This window comes from Juglans regia, chromosome 2 (genome assembly GCF_001411555.2).
Source record: "Juglans regia cultivar Chandler chromosome 2, Walnut 2.0, whole genome shotgun sequence".
NCBI classification, from domain to species: Eukaryota; Viridiplantae; Streptophyta; class Magnoliopsida; order Fagales; family Juglandaceae; genus Juglans; species Juglans regia.
Window position 1 is genome coordinate 23,518,397 of NC_049902.1, and position 16,548 is coordinate 23,534,944.

A 16,548-nucleotide genomic window follows, 5' to 3' on the forward strand; every position below is an offset into this window, starting at 1 on the left:
ATGCCTCAAGGTCAAGCTTTATTTAAAAAATAAATAAATAATTGCTCGGCGGATTCTCTTTTATATATGTATATATACATACTAGCAGTAGGTACCGTCCAAGCTAGGGACGTTTGCCTATTTTTTTTTTTTTAATTTTTTTTTTTAATCTAGTGATTGAAGAAGTATTTTTTTAATAATTTTGTAAATTTTTTATTTTCTTTTAAAATGTTTATGATGATTAAAAAAATACATGAAAAAAATAAAAAATAAAAAAGCGAAATACACATTCAGGATATATTTTTAGGCTACTTCTTCATTAGTTGTATCAGTTCTTCTTAGTTAATTAAGAATATTATCATATTTAAATTATGTTAAAACTCTAATTATTTATATTGTTATACTTTTTTAAAAATATTTAACAAAATTTCATCATTTATTTAATATTCAGTAAAACTTTATCTTTTATTTAATGATGAGAAATTAGTATTTTATAAATTGAAGTTAATTTTAAGTGTATGATATAATATTTAAAATTTAATTATCTATTTTATGTTAGTTTAAATCAATATTTAAACTTCTACCGTTAAATTAAATCTGAAGATTAAAGATGAAGGGTTGGAATTTAAAATTCAAAAATTAATATTTTTTCCTACTTTTCTTTTTTTTCTCTCTCATTCCTCACGCACGATTGTGGTATTACGTTGCACATTGACATTCATACGGATAAACCCAAAAAGAAATAGAAAAACTAAATAAACATGTAAAAAAAATATATTGTTCATAATTACTGTTTATAAACAGTAACAAACAGCAGAAAACCATGTGAAAAAAATACTTTTTTACTGTTTATTACTGTTGATAAACAGTAATAAATAGTAAATTATAGGCGCTTTTAAGTATAGACTAGATATATATATATATATATATATATATATAATATAAGCCTTTTTACATGCTTTAGGCATGCTTTCATATTATGGGTAATCTATATTTGAATTTTATGCACAAGGTTGACTTCTAAATAAATCATGTATATGGAGTTTCAGTGCGAATTCTCTTGTGCCATAGTCGAGAATCATCAGAAAACCATGCGAAAAACAGCAGAAAGCCATGCGAAAAAAATACTTTTTTACTGTTTATTACTGTTGATAAACAGTAATAAATAGTAAATTATAGGCACTTTTAAGTATAGACTAGATATATATATATATATATATATATAATATAAGCCTTTTTACATGCTTTAGGCATGCTTTCATATTATGGGTAATCTATATTTGAATTTTATGCACAAGGTTGACTTCTAAATAAATCATGTATATGGAGTTTCAGTGCGAATTCTCTTGTGCCATAGTCGAGAATCATCAGGGCTGCATGCATGTCAATCGTGTTGACCGGTTCGTGTCGAGTCATTCAGGTTTGGGTCATTTTCGATTCAACCCGAAGCCAACACAACTAAACGCGTCAAATATCTCAACCCGAACCCAATGCAATTATTTCACGAATTGACCCATTTGTTTATCCAATTAGTCAGATCCTTTTGATCCGTTTAAAAGAAATGAGAAATATTCATAAATATTTTATCATTAATCCTATTATTATATAACTAGACAAAGGCCATATATACAAGAAGAATTTAAGAAAATATCTAAAACAGGAGTACTTATATTTTTTATCAATTTAAAATTCTATATCTAATTAAAATTAATATGTGGTGGCCAGGTATTGGGTCACGTGTTGACCCAACTAATCTGTGGCCCATGAACCCATGGGTTGACCCGACATAACTCGAAAGTTAATCTGATAAAATTCAAGTCGACCCAAACCCAATTATATCCAACCCTAGCTAGCCCTTTTATTATGTGTTGCGTTCGTGGGTCTATAAAAAATTGACAGCCATAATGATAATATTTGGAAGGTCTGCCCCATGGATATGAATGTTGAACAAGGTAGTACTACTAGTTCATCATGTAGTACGTAGTCAAGACTCCCACAATATTTAGTTTTAGGGCTCGTTTGTTTTCAGAGATGAGATGAGATGAGTTGAGATTAAAGTTAAAAAATTGAATAAAATATTGTTAGAATATATTTTTTAATATTATTGTTGTTTTGGGATTTGAAAAAGTTGAATTGTTTATTTTATTTTGTGTGGAGATTTGAGAAAGATGTAATAATGAGGTGAGATGAGATGAGATGTTTTTGGAAAACAAACAAGGCCTTAAAGTACTTGGAAATTCCTTCATCGATAAAATGTAGGTGCTCATGACCTGGCAAGGACACTTGTGCAAGCGCTCCCATTGTCTATATATGAGAAAGTAAGGCATTTCATATTAAAGTTTCATGACTTACTTATAATAGTATGGGATTGCCAATCCAATACTAATGTGCGCTTAGCCAAAAGAATGTTGCATTGGCCAAAAAAAAGGCCACTCATACGTAGACGTTTGAGCTATAATTCCTTAAGGGCGGGAGTAGTACTAGTACTATAGGACCTGTAGCATATATACCATCTTAGAATGATAAGGCCGTAATAGAGTAAGGTCACTACAAGAAAAATGAATTTTTGTGAATAATTTATTACAATTAAAAGATTATTAGAATTAATTAATCATAAATAAATAATTTTCTTGTAATGAGTGTACAAGTGTACGTGGACTCCGATTATAATGTAGTAATCAGGTGTGAAGTAGTATTGTGCGTGCGTGGGTGATATTGATCATCAATTCATAGCTGAGTAGATCGAATAGAAGCAAGATTGAGCACGTGGACTCTAACGTATATAAAAGGATAAATCCGAATCTTTTTGCGTGCCCCGGCCCATTGACATCGATATATAGTTTGGTCTTTATGCAAGAGGTATATATGGTTTTTGAGCTTAGCTGCATATATGTGGCCACGTACTTCTTAGCTAAGCCTAACGTTATAATTTTTTTTTGTGGAGTGTGTGAAACCTTATCTCTTCAATATTTCTCCGTCTCTAATTTGTTTCTCTCCATTGGTGAAAAGCATTGGGATCGACTGAGAAAAAATATATAATTGAAATTGATAACGAAGAAAGAGAAAGTACCAGTGAAAGTGAAAGAAAATGGAGAAAATTAGGACGAGTAGAAATGGTAAAAAAACAAAATGAATAAGAGGATACGTACTCAGAAAACATTGCATGCATTGCTTTGATTAATGTTTGTGACTAATTGCATGCATGATTACTTAATTTCAAGCCAATGTCGATCAAACCAAAACAAATTAATATAACATAAAATAAAATAAAATGGTGTCATGACCAAGGACAGCTCTAGCTGAAAGGATTACATGAACGCAACATCATGTATATGAAGGCTTTCCCCAAAGAACGAAGTGGTGGGTTCAACGTATAATATATACTCGTAAAAAAATGGGTAGCGAGCTTCTCTTTATCTATCATATATTCATATATTGTATTGTTAAGCCACGTACACATAAAAAACTAGATGTTATCATTCAAGCAAAAAAGGAAGGAAAAAAAATAGATCATACAATCGACTACAAGAAAACTGTTTATTTGTGGCTAGCTATATATTTTCTGCGAAAAAAGATTATTTTCTACTAAAATGAGTCTATTTTCATTGTAAATAGTTTTTCTCGTTACAAATAATCCGTCACAAATACTTATTTTTCTTGTAGTACTAAACATTGGTCTCTCTGAAGATCTCTCGGTATATATATGAAATCAAAAAGTGAAATATGGGATATTCAAATTTCTCTTGGTATATGCTCATTGTTCAATGTCACAGACAAAATTAGACGAGATCTGATGCCTCCGAAAGGAAGGTAGTGAATGGTTAAGGTTGAACTTGGGACAAATTAGGGATGACTACATTTGCCAGTACTGCTTTCACAATTGTAACGTACACTGGCTAGTCTTCGTTGTCCTCTAGCTAGCAAATATTACTGAGGCCCGCAAATATTCTGCAAGCTAATTCTATCCCTTGGAAGCCAGTACATATATACATTAATTAGCAGTACATGATTAAAATTCTAATTAATAACAAAACCGGAGAAACATTATATATATGCCGATTATTCCTCTCTTTCAAAGGAATAGAAGATCAACACTAGCACACTGATAATGGGAAATTGAGCCTGCAATGTCATATATATAGTTCCCATACTAGCTAGCTAGCTAGCTAGCCTATTTGGCAAATTATAATGTGTCTGGATCCCCCAAAAGGCATGAGCCTTCGTCGATAGTTCACGTGAACTGAGGTCAAATGGAGACACATCTTGATATGAAAATATCTCGCAACTTGACAAAGATATTTCTATAAGTCATACTCTTGGAAGTTTCTCAAGTATTGATATTTTGAGATTAGAGGAATCTCGAATCTCGTAAGGTTTATGCATCTATTCCTTTCATAATTTGTCTATTTCCCCCACTTCTACGACTTTGTCTAAACCAATTGATTGACTATATATACAATTGAGCTACTGGAAAATTTCAGAAAGATAAAATGACATGGAGAAGAAAATCATCTGTATAAAGTAAAAAAACCAAAACTTACAAGCAACATGACGTACAATTCTGTAGAAAGGGAAAACTGCCCTGGGACTCTTTTATTTGATTCAGGTTCATTTAAATGAGTAAAAAGGAAAAAGATAAGAAAAAGAATCCAAGTTAGATATTGCATTTGTGTACACCTGAAGGATCCCAGAAACCAAATTCCCTAGATGTTAAGTACCAAATATAGGGCTAGAAAATAGAATGACAAATCAGCATGAATCCATGCCAAGCGCCAAGACATGCCAATTTGTAGGGCTGAAAATAAAAAATAATGGTTTATATAAGAAAGTAGAGAATGCAGTATCATCCTTTGTCAATAAGTCCAACACAGTAAATGATATATCAATGGAGTGTGTAGTTCTTTAAAGTTTGATCATATCAAAAACTTTTCAGAAGTGGGGAAAAAGAAAAAGCTTTCATCAGATCAACTATGTAAATCCCAGAAAATAATGATTCTTTGCATAGATTATTTATCTTCGTTCTATAAACAATAAATCTTTATTAAAAAGAACAAAACGCGCAGAACTTTTATGACCATCATTGCAAGTTTTTATCACACACTACCAAACTTTTAATTGATTTATATATTCTCACACATATAACTCATGGCTATGCAGGGAAGTAACTGGATACTTCAACCTGATATTCAACACTCAGCAATAGGATATGCAGACCCAATTCTGTCTCCAAGATGATAGCACTTGATATTAACGAGATACGGACCCAACTGAATGGAATTGTCCTCTCCACCCATATAGAAACATAGGGTATATAATGCAATTTCAAATTCTGGGCTCACTCCAATTAAAGTGCTTGATACAGATTTGAGAACCCCATTCCATTCAAACTGAATTGTGAGCAACTGGGTTTCGGAGTCCGGCTGCAAGTTGGAATAGGTGACAAAAAAAAAAAACAACTTTAAGCAACTTCTGTCAACATAATTTATTTATTTAATCTAGCAAGATCTGTTTTCAATCAAGGATATAAATGCGAGCTACATCTACTGCCTAATTTTTCTTAGATAACTGGTCACCATGTATGAAAAGCAACACATCCACAATAATCAAAAGCTTCTATTTATGCCTAAAATATCAAAATCACTAAAAGTTCAGATATAAAAGGAAGCACTATGTTGAAAATTATATCGGTTCTATAATCAACAGCTGCTATATCAAACTATGTTCCTTATTGTTAGGTTTTAAGTGTTCGCCAATTTCAGTATTCAAAACAATAGATAAGATTATCTCTGAGTTGTTGGGGTTTATAACTTTTAGACAGTGAATAATCTTATCGAGAATTTGTTAATTTTTCAATTGGGTTTGGCATTTAAATAGTCAGTAAGGTAATCTGTAATTTGTTATTTTTTAAGGGAATTCCAAGTTTTGGGTATTTGATAATGTTATCTGAAGATTTGAATGAGAAAAAAGTGGCCTGTCAACAACTCATCATGACAGTCCAATGGCAGATTTTCAGAAGTGTGGTTTTGAAATTCAGAATGAGTTCTTTCAAACCAAGGACTGTTTAAGGAGCACGAAATTCACTTCTAGACACCCAATCAGAGATTGATCAATCACGTGTGCTAAAAGGGAAAACACGAGAAGGAACCTGTCTCCTATGTTCTCCTCATATGTTCTCATAAGATCCAATCTATTGGATTTCTATTGAACTACTCTAAAGACCACAACGAAGATTAAAAGGTTTTGAAGAGTGATCAGTCATGGGAGTTCCAGTGGAAGAAATTAACCTAATTTGGAGATCATTAGAGTTCAGCTGCAACTGCACTAGGGGAAAAAGGGATCATTTTGTCATGTCAACTAAGATTCATATTACATAGGTTTTGTAACAAAACTTATTTGTATTAATCTTCAGATAGCAGATTGGTTTCTTCTGGGTAGGCCACCCCCAGAGTATTTTACCTTTAAATAATTCTTTAAAAGGTTTCACTTTGTCACAAAAAAATCTTGTCTTGTGATTGATATTTATTTTGCATTATAATATTTGTTTTATGTAGTGACTGAAATCTTTTATGGATTGAGTCATGAATGAATCGTACATGCACATTTGTTTGCTAAACAATCAAAGTTGAATTTTAATATTGTGACCTACAATTATTCACCACCCTCTTAAGTGTGTAAAACGGTCAAAACGGTAATTTTGCTTATCCACTTAAAGTGATTAATGCGATGCGTCATCCTAAGAAAGGTGGTTGTTTGAAGGAAAACAGAATCTTCAGTATATCGACATCAGTAATGCAACACCCACTTGAAGTAATGCATCATCACAGAATTGGATAACCATTTGTAAGAAGAAAGTTTTATAAAAATCTGCCATCTGGTGAACCTAAAAGAAATCTCCTTGAGTTACAGAGAAGGTGAGTACATTTCTAAAATGAAATCTATTTTCTCATCCCTTAGAGAAAAGGTAAAACAAACTTTGGGGTACCATCTCTTACTTCAATTTCTTAAAGTTACAGAGAATACTGATCCTCAAAAGCCACATAAAAGTTTGCGATAATTACTTTTTTATTGAAGAAAAGTAAATTAATAAATAGTAGGAAAAATGCATATTCGTTCAGCCTGCATGCAATTGGATAATGTTTTTCTATGTGCAGGCTATAAAACTGGAATCCTCTTCCATCATGTAGGCTTTTTTCAATAAGGGGTTCGGTTGGAATGAAAAACAAACCTAAGTGGCTCTGTTCTTAGCATGGGCAGCTACAGAAGCTTAATAAATTCAATTCTACTTTTTGTAATTGTGAAGCAGAATGCGTTAGCATCCTCCTGGTATTTTTACATGGAAACCGGACATAAGGACCTTTTATAAAAAGGGAAAAAGCTCAAGGATCAATTTCGTCTTTTTAAACCTAGAGACAATCTTTGTATTTTCCCCAGGGTATTTGCCAACTCACAAGGGATATAAGTGTTGTCATCCCCCTCAAAAAAATTTATTGTGACTATGGATGTAGCTTTTTTTGAAACATACCTTATTTTTCCCTTCATTAAAATACTGCCTATAAGGGCAGGGTTTGAGAGCTTTTCCCAAACCCAGCTGAGATGTCATTATAAGCAGTTAAAACATCACCTATGCACAGTGACGAACACGTGCCCTCCCCAAAAGGATGTGGAGAAAAAGTTTTGGCTGATCTTTGGTCTTGAGAAGGGAAAAACCCATAACCACTAACCCATTTGCTTGCTGGTATTATCTTTTGCTTTAATATCATTCCTCATCTTTCAATATTTTCTAACATAAATTCTTATCTTTTTTTATTATTTTATTCTTTTTATTTCCTCTATTTTTTTCGGAAATAATATTTTCCTTAAATGAGAGCACCTAATAATGATAAAGTTAATAAATACATTTTATGATTGGTGGGTCCTCTCTTTCTCACAGCCTAGTTTCCCCTTTCCTCTCTTTTTTCTTCTCTTTTCTTATTCTTCAACTAAACTGAAACTCTCTTTTTTCCAAAGTTTTCTCAGTGTAGAACTGGAAGAAAAGCATACAAGTCACTTACAATTTGCCCACGCCGTCGAGGAAAAATATAACCTTGATAGTCAACCCTGCCTTTAGCTTCTTCAAGGTAAAACTGGGAAGAAACGAGAACAAATGACAAATGGATTATGATTCACCCTTCATTCAGAAAAATTAACAATTTTAATAATTTGAGGTTGCCAGGTGTCAACGTGAGAGAAAATTAACATACGTGATAATTAACATACTTGATTAAATCTGTGACTAATTGACAACAAAGCAAAACTAATAGCACTAGACCATATTTCTAACAGCTTGTGGGCATTTTTTCTGTGGAATGATTATTGTAATGTAGCATGACAATAATCATTCCAAGCTTGCAACTTAGAAATCAGTTATTGTTATCCACAGAAATCCATACTTGTTGGCTAACCAAATGCCTTTTTTTTTTTTTTCAAAAAGTGTGTTAGTTTGAGAAATGTCTGGATACTGCTCTAACTTACTGCCCCATTTGACTCCCTTCAACAGAAAATCAACAAACTATTCCCGACATAAGTATGAACTAGTCCAGATATTGGTAAGTATGAGTAATGAGACACATACCTGAAGCCAATTATGGAAGCCAGAAACTTCTTGTTCACCACGTTGCTTGATTTCTCCAACAAATACATGTTCAAAAGCAGAAGAGGAACCAGATGTACCACCTCGGCCATAGAGGTCAAACCAGAGACTAGTCATCATTGTTTTAAAATCTTGATGGTTCTCAGATATAATGCCCTTGGATGAGAGATACTTGTGAAGATACTTGATTGGTGCAGTCCTACTAATTTCTTCTATGAATGCAGCTTGCTCTTGCCTCTCCCCAGATGAGACAACTTCTTTGCACCCTTCATCTGAGTTGTAATTGTCTAGAAGAGAACAGAAACGAGAAAAAGTAGGCTTCCTAAATATGTCTTCATTCACCCAGTTAAATAGGCCTCCTTGTGCCATATCTTCCCTTTGGAAAACTTTCTTTCCCTCACCACAGTCAATTTCATAGTCCTTACCAGGTACCAAACGATTTAAATCAAGTTCCCAAAGCTTGTTGCAAGCTTGTGACAGGTCAGCAAGCTCCTCTTCTGCAGGTTCCAAGTAAGAACCATTTTCAACCTCATCAGAGTATTCTTGCACAGTTGGAGCACGTTTGTATCCATGCCACTGATCCATCTGAATCTGTTAACATGTCGATCACAGTGAATCACTTAGACATTGACGATGATAATGAAAAAAAAGAAGCATCAGATTTATAATGCAGCATCTTATAATATTGCAGTCAATTGTGACAAGGAAACCAGAGTTTCTCCGTCGCATGTCCTAAAGTAAAGGATGAGCTAGGGTCCATAGTTTTTGTACAGTAAACCCACAAAAAGTTGGCATTGGCACTATAAGGCAACAAGTCCAATTTTCTAGCTGAAAACTAACATTAAACCTCAGAACACTTTTGCTCCTAGGTACTGGATCTTCATTATCTGAACAAAAACCACCAAAATAGAATAAATGAAACATTTGGGGTTGGTCAGTACATACCCACCCCTCTCTCAAACAAACAAACACAGATACTTGAAAAAAGAAAAGTTCACATTCTGCACAAAGCATTTGTAGTTCTAAGCACTGGAATTAACATGAAATGGTGATGCCAAGAATCCAAGACAGAAATCGATGATGCGACCACAATAATCTAATTCCAGGACCAAGATTCAGTTTAATGTGCCTTTTTTTAAGAGTGATGAGTTGAGTAGGAAAAATACCTTCTGGGGTTTCCTTCGAGGCTTTTCGCCAACAGTCTTCCATTCATCCTTCTTCTCCACTTCATTCTCCTGTATGAAGAGTTCAATCCCACCAAGCATAATTACAACTCATAAACACAAATTCCAGCATCTTTACCATAATCGGAGGACTAGAAAAGTAACCTCTCTATTCCAACGGTTTTGTTCATAACCATGTTGCTCAATAGCTCCAACCTTTATGTACCCCTCATGCGAAGCCAGCAGTCAAATATTGTCAAGAATAAACATAGCGATCTTTATATAAAATGCATAATACTCATCCAAAAGTTAATAGAAAGAATATCATACCATGGTGATCTTTATATTAATTGCATGATATTGTGAACAATATATTAACACCTATTTTTGCTTGTAAATTTGAATGTGTTTGATAATTAAACACCTGAAAAAATTTCCAAGTGAGGCCTTCATATGACATATTGGTTTCCTTAAGCCTGCACTTAGGCTTACTTATAGCATATCAACCACTTACTATTGTAACTATTTATCTCATGACTATTATCCATTGTGGAATTGACGACTACACTGAAACCTATATACTCTTCCAAACTGCTTGTTCAGAAGCCAAAATAAAATCCTCTATAAATTTTAAAGCAATTTAATACCACGGTTCACCCATTAAACCTATGAACAAAACCAATATAATGAAACAGTTTCTGATAACGTATGGTTTAGCTCATTGTTAACAGAAACTAAGGTCCACAATACGGAAGCAATAGAAACTTGAGAAAAATAATAAAAAATCACCTTTCCAGGCTGCCTCGAAGGTCTCGAGCCCGCTACCTCCCAATCTTGACTCCCCAATTCACTCTTTCCCTGTAAAACCGCATTTTGATTTGCATTTCCACTCAAATTCCACACTACAAATTTTGGAAATCGAAATCCATACCTGTCTATTCCATTGGTTCTGAGTATAACCATGAGTTCTATCAGAGCCCTCTTCACCCTCATCTGGCTCTCCGGAGACAACCTGTGTATTTCGGCGCCGATCAATGATCTCAGTTCGAAATGTAATAAAGAAATAAAGAGCAAACAAGAAAGGAATTCTTCTTTCAGTGTGGATGGGTTGCAAACCTGGGCCCAACTGGATCTAGAGCGCTCGTCCCGGGCCTGCGGGTTGGATTCTTCGTCGTCCTTGTTGTCGTGGCCGAGGGCGACGTCGATCAAGCCCTTAATCAGACCCTCCATTGTTTGCTCAGCGAGAGAGAAAAAGAGATAGAGTGCGTTACTGTTGTGTGTCTGATCTGAATGGTTGGAGTGTTAGCTGACCATTAATGAAATTGAAAGGGATGGCGGGTAGTTAATGCTTTTGCTTTAGCAGTTTTTTTTCTTTTTCTTAATGCCACTGCTCAAACGGTCATTTATTACTTCCAAGATAACTGCTGTAGCTGAAAAAAAAATCATAAAAATAAACTTTACAACGTGTAGTTTGATATGATATCTTAAATTATAATTTATAAAATTATTTTTATTATAAAATAAGTTTAAAATATTATATAAAATGATTTTAATTTATAAATTTATTTTTATAAATTTTTTTGTGAATTAACACTTCTCTACTTCCAAATGGTTTGACTCGTGTCGGACTTTAAATTCGAATTCGAGTATAGCTTCTAACCTTCCCTTTTTTATAAAAGTCCAAATTCAGAGGAAGAACTTTTACAAATAAGAATTGTTATTCACGTAAAATGTTTATGAGGTTGGATGAATTTCAAGAGTATGATCAGGTTGCGTTTAAGTAATGAGGTATTTTTAGGTATTCTGTGAATAATAATAAAAAAATAATGATAGAATATTGAATAATAGTGAATAGTAATGAAAAATATGTGAAAATAAGTAATAATAAAATAATAAATAGTAATGAGGTATTATGAGAATACTTGAATATCAAAATTAGGCCACCCGTCCAAGGAACTTTTTGGCTTGATTCAACCTAGCCCGACATCCATCTAAGACAAACCTAACCCGACGCGATCCAACACATTCGGGTCGGATAAACAAACATTCAGTTTTTTTTTTTTAAAAAGGAACCCACTATTTATAATTTCATCGTATGAACAAAATTGCTTTTATTGTATACATTACCACCAAAGCATCATACAACGAAAACCTGTCCAACATTCAAAAGACTCTCATGAGGTATATTGAATACAACACTTCTCCCTTCATATTTTCCTAAGAAATGCATATATATAATAAATAGCGATCTTCTTGTAGAATTTTGAATCCCTCCTTGCTTTCACCACTACATTCCCCAGAGTGTGAACCACCCCGCATCTCACAACAAAGCCAAACTCCATATACAAAGGTGGATGAAGATCAACTTTATACTTGGTACACCCAGGATTTTTTTTTGTTTTTTTATTTTTTTCCTATCTGATCAAATCATGGATAGATAGTAGACGGAATGGCGTTTTTGCAAACAGAAATTCTATGGCCAACCGGCCTGCGTCCCCACTGCGGCATCGGCATGCCATGTCAACCTATATTATTAAAAAACACGAAATAGGCAAAGAAAGAAAATTGAAATGGGTCTATCTTCTCACTATGACCATCGTTGCTTGAGCAAAACCAGAGAGTTCCTATGAAGATTAAGCATTTTGTCCTTGGTCGCCGTCATGGGTGAAAGATTCCAGTTGTTGCGGTCACCGTCGTCACATAGCTGAGTCACGGTCATCGTCGTGGGTGAGAGAGAGGTATGCGGTCTCCGTGAGAGGTCCACTGTGATTCGGTTCTTCAAGACCCAGTCGAACATTCTTGGTGACATTCTTTACACATTTCTTCATATTTTCAAACTTTCATTTTAAAAATTTTCTTAATGAGGTGCTATGTTATGAATCGAGAACATAAAGGGATATTTGGTATTAATCAGGTTGTTGGGTGCTTTGCTTGAGTGCTGCAGAGTGCTGGAGTGGATCTATCACAGGCCGTCATCTCATCGAGGAGGTAATAACAAGTTCTTACCTTTTGCCAAAAAAGAGTTCTTTTTAACTATAAATTCTAGCGAGTTCCTAATTAATTTATCAGCACCATCGGTTTGTATCCTTTTTATGATACTTCTTTTCTATCTGTTTTGCTACTTCAGTCAATTCAGTAAGGCAGTGAATTGGATGAATAAACTATTCACCATTTGCGTATATATTGAACTAATAGCATTATGAGAACTGCTGGGTTGGTTGAACTATTTTAAAGGGAACATTTGCTAATATACAACACCCTTTTTTTCACGAAAGAACTTAGATTTTTTTAGAGTTGTTTGTGTAATGCCAAAATGAGTTGCTCTTGCAAGGCTTGAGATTTTCTGGATTTTTGTGCTAGTTGATCAGTTATTCCATTGTTGGCTTATTCTTTACCTTATAAGGTACTGCTAAAACTCAGGTTTACTTCTTTCTTTCTTGAAGTTGCTAGTACTACTTTGGAACTTGGTTGTGAACCAGCAACTATGTTGTCATGAAAAACATCATGTAGTTATCAGGGAACATAACAGGTAAATTTTACAAGCTGCCAACTCTCAAATAAAAATAAAATAAAATAAGATAGAGAAGCTACTAAGAGAATCTATTGATTTTTTTTTTATTTAATGGTTAAAAAATTATTTTTTAATGTGTGTGATTTTTTTTTCAAATGTTTAAAGATATCGAGTCTATTCTTCCAAATCTCAGGCTAGTGTGTCCTTTCTAGAGTTTTCTGATGAATATGTATCACCAGGCTATTCTAGACAATAGTGTAACTGTGCTCTGAGAAACAGCGATTGCAAGTCAAGAAAGTGTAAGTTTGCAAAAATTTAAAATATTTAAATAGTACTATCGATATCACATTAATATTTGAATATTATTCGTTATAGATGCAATTTGGATTGGATGGATCACAACCGGCACAATGAGATGGTTTAATTTTCATATTCACATACTTTTTGTGTATTGAATGTAATTCATGGATAGAGTGATGAAGATCCTTTTGTATGCTGTGTATTGGAATCTAAGTCATGGAATGTATTGGAACTGTATAGTGTATTGGAACTAAGTTTGATGGATGTAATTTGAGAAATATATATATGAGTGTAATTTGATGGCTATATTGTGAGAAATATATAGCAGGTGTGGTTTTAGATTAGAAATGATGGCTTGTTTCTTGTATATAGCAGGTGTGGTATATGAGTCCTACTTTCTCCCTTCCCTCCATGCTCTTTGCTTGAGTGGGACTATAGAATATGTTCCTGTAATAATGCTTGTCCTTCCATAGCGGCCCTAATCACAATGATGCTCATGCACCGACATTGACATGTAAAACACATTGGAGAACTTATTTCTCTTATGTGGTACGAAAGTGTTCTACAAAGATTTTCAGCAGTACTACAAAAGTATATGGTGCCATACCTGTATTGTTAAGTCTCCTTCAATCCCAAAGTGAGGCCCCAATACCAAATTCAAGTTACTCAACAGAGAAATTTAAGCAATTACAAACTCAGTTGACTCCATTACAAACTAGTTAGATTAAAGAACATGAAAAGTTAAGTAAGAACATAGAAAGTTTAGATGTACATATTATTAATAACGTAGATACTATCAAATACTAAACAACATATATTAAGTTCCAAAATCACCTAGATACTACTACATAACATGACACAACAACTACAAAAGCCCAATAAAGCCAGACTAATGTGCGTGAACACCTTATTTCAACTTCTTCCTCCAGAAGCCCCAACTCTCTCTTCTCGATCTCATCCGCTTTCTTACAAATTAGCTCAATCTCCCTCTTCTCGATATCATCGAGTTTCTTCTCGAACTCTTTCTCCTTTCTTAACCGTTCATTGTATCTTTTTCGAAGTTGGAGCTTTAATTATAGAATAGTACTTCAAAATCAACTTCAACAAAAATGATGATCAGAATGCAACCAAAACAATTCAAACTCTGCAATCTTAACAAATTTCTCTTTATCATATCTAGAAGTGGGGCCAATGGAAAATTGTTCATGTTGCATAGGAAGGGGAAGTAAACAAAACAATGTAATATATGCCAAGCAAAGGATCTTGGTATTGCCTTGTTAGTGCAGTACATTATAATATCATAAAAAGGTACATGGCAGCTCAGGACAGGAATCAAGCAAACATTAATGTTTCTAATATCCATTCAACAAAAATTATAGAATAGCATTTCAAACAGCAGACCCAATTAAAACTAAATTAGTCTAGAACCTGAAAATACCAAGAATTAACTATATCAGTTTGAGAACACAAACAGAAAAGTCACCAAAAAAAACTCTGGAAATCTATTTTTATAGCCATTTTATAAAAATAAAATGCGTTATAGAATAGCACATTTTATATTATGCAACTTCAATCAAACTAGCATTTTTTGGTCAATCTATTTATGCTAATTTCATCCCCGCACATAACAAATTTGAATAGATATCCCCAGCACTTGAGATGCAAATAGTTCATCCTAGGAATTCTAGCAAGAATTCCATCCCAATACGTGGGAGAAAAAAGTAAAAAAATTTCCAAGTCTCTTGTTTGCTGTCGAGAATGGTGGTTAGTTAGTTTTATCAACTCCGTTGACATAGGCTAAGATGGGAAGCACAAGGGAGCTAGTCATTGAATCAAAGCTTTTCTCCGTCGTGAGAGAATGAGGTCTGGTATGTATCTCTAAGAAAGGTAGGAGGTTTAAGCAGGAGTTATTGATGGGGTTGAGCACTGCGCAGTGGCTTGTGAGAGCATTAGAGGAGAGTGAGATAGGTAAAAGAAATTATTATTACTCATCTATAAGGGAGCGATATCCAAGTTTTATTGCACAAAGATGCTGAATCACCGTGGCAGATTTATAGAGGTTGTGGTGTATGTTGAAGGGGGCCACCATAGCTTTATTATTATTCCTAAAGAAGAAGGGGGAAAGGGATGGAGAAGATTGAGGGAGGTGTTGAGGGAGGTCATCCAGGTAGTTAGAAATCGAGCTAGATCTGGTGGCAATGTTCAGAGGAGGAAGTGGGGGGAAGCGATGCATTCGAAATCCTATAAAGAAGCGTTATCTCTATTGGTGACCTTTGATGTACCAAGAAATGGGGTCGTCGGGGGAGGATATGATGGTGAAAAGTCTCGAGTGCCTCAGGGTTTCTTTCAGGAAAGTGAGTGTAAAAGTGACGTGAGGGAAGAACTCTGCATGGTAAGGGAGGTGCAGTTGCAGTTGGGGAATTTGCAGTGGGAAGTGGCCAATTTGTTGAGTGTTGTCGGGGATGGCATGGAGATGGGTGAAATGAGGCGTTTGAGGGGAAGAAAGGGGGAGGGGCTTTCAAGGGACAACAAGGGGCCATCAAGGGCCTCGTACACTAGTTTTGGCCATTATGGGCCGAGAATGAGTCAGGCCCCATGGACAAGGATGGAGGGCTGTTAGGCCAAGGCCCATTCCTAAGGCCCGAAACGTGTGGAGGCCTAGGGCAGTATACGCGGGCGAAGGAAGGAAGTCTTCCCGTGGGAGATGTTGTCGCGCCGCCACCAGAGAGTGGTGGACTTGCCGGAATCCTCGTCGCAATGCCCTCAAAAGCCGCTAATGAAGGTGGTGGAGCAACTGGAGGGCGGGATGAATATGCAGGTGACGAATCTGAATGCATCAGTCCTGGAAGTGGACCTTTCACCACCACCGAGTGCATTTCCTCCTCCAGGGAGTGCACAGAAACTGCTGACGGTGTGTGGGGAGGTGTCGAGGGTCCGGCAAGTGCCCCTGTGCTGTTTAACGATGT

The 16,548-nt window shown here is 34.9% G+C and overlaps 1 protein-coding gene across 2 annotated transcripts; it reads right to left on the bottom strand.

The window, feature by feature from the left end:
• Positions 1 to 4,953: 4,953 nt before the first annotated feature.
• On the bottom strand, positions 4,954 to 11,147 carry LOC108991590 (poly(U)-specific endoribonuclease-B-like). 2 transcript variants are annotated; one of them, XM_018965911.2, is made up of 8 exons: positions 10,888 to 11,147; positions 10,703 to 10,783; positions 10,561 to 10,629; positions 9,937 to 9,987; positions 9,775 to 9,843; positions 8,591 to 9,199; positions 8,031 to 8,102; positions 4,954 to 5,399 (listed from the first exon to the last, which is right to left on the bottom strand). In XM_018965911.2, exons 1-8 carry the CDS (start codon positions 10,999 to 11,001, stop codon positions 5,166 to 5,168), a joined length of 1,299 nt encoding a protein of 432 aa, XP_018821456.2. In that variant the 5' UTR covers positions 11,002 to 11,147; the 3' UTR covers positions 4,954 to 5,165. The 2 variants fall into 2 exon arrangements, with proteins under 2 accessions (XP_018821456.2, XP_018821457.2); XM_018965912.2 differs by lacking the exon at positions 9,937 to 9,987 and having other exon boundaries at positions 10,888 to 11,101.
• Between the last annotated feature and the right edge of the window lie 5,401 nt (positions 11,148 to 16,548).

Coding starts and splice junctions, on each gene's coding strand:
- LOC108991590 (XM_018965911.2), bottom strand. CDS start 11,001: ATGGAGGGTCTGATTAAGGGCTTGATCGACGTCGCCCTCGGCCACGAC. Junction 10,784..10,887: donor CTAGATCCAGTTGGGCCCAG/GTTTGCAACCCA, acceptor CGAAATACACAG/GTTGTCTCCGGAGAGCCAGA. Junction 9,200..9,774: donor CTCGAAGGAAACCCCAGAAG/GTATTTTTCCTA, acceptor ACATGTTAACAG/ATTCAGATGGATCAGTGGCA.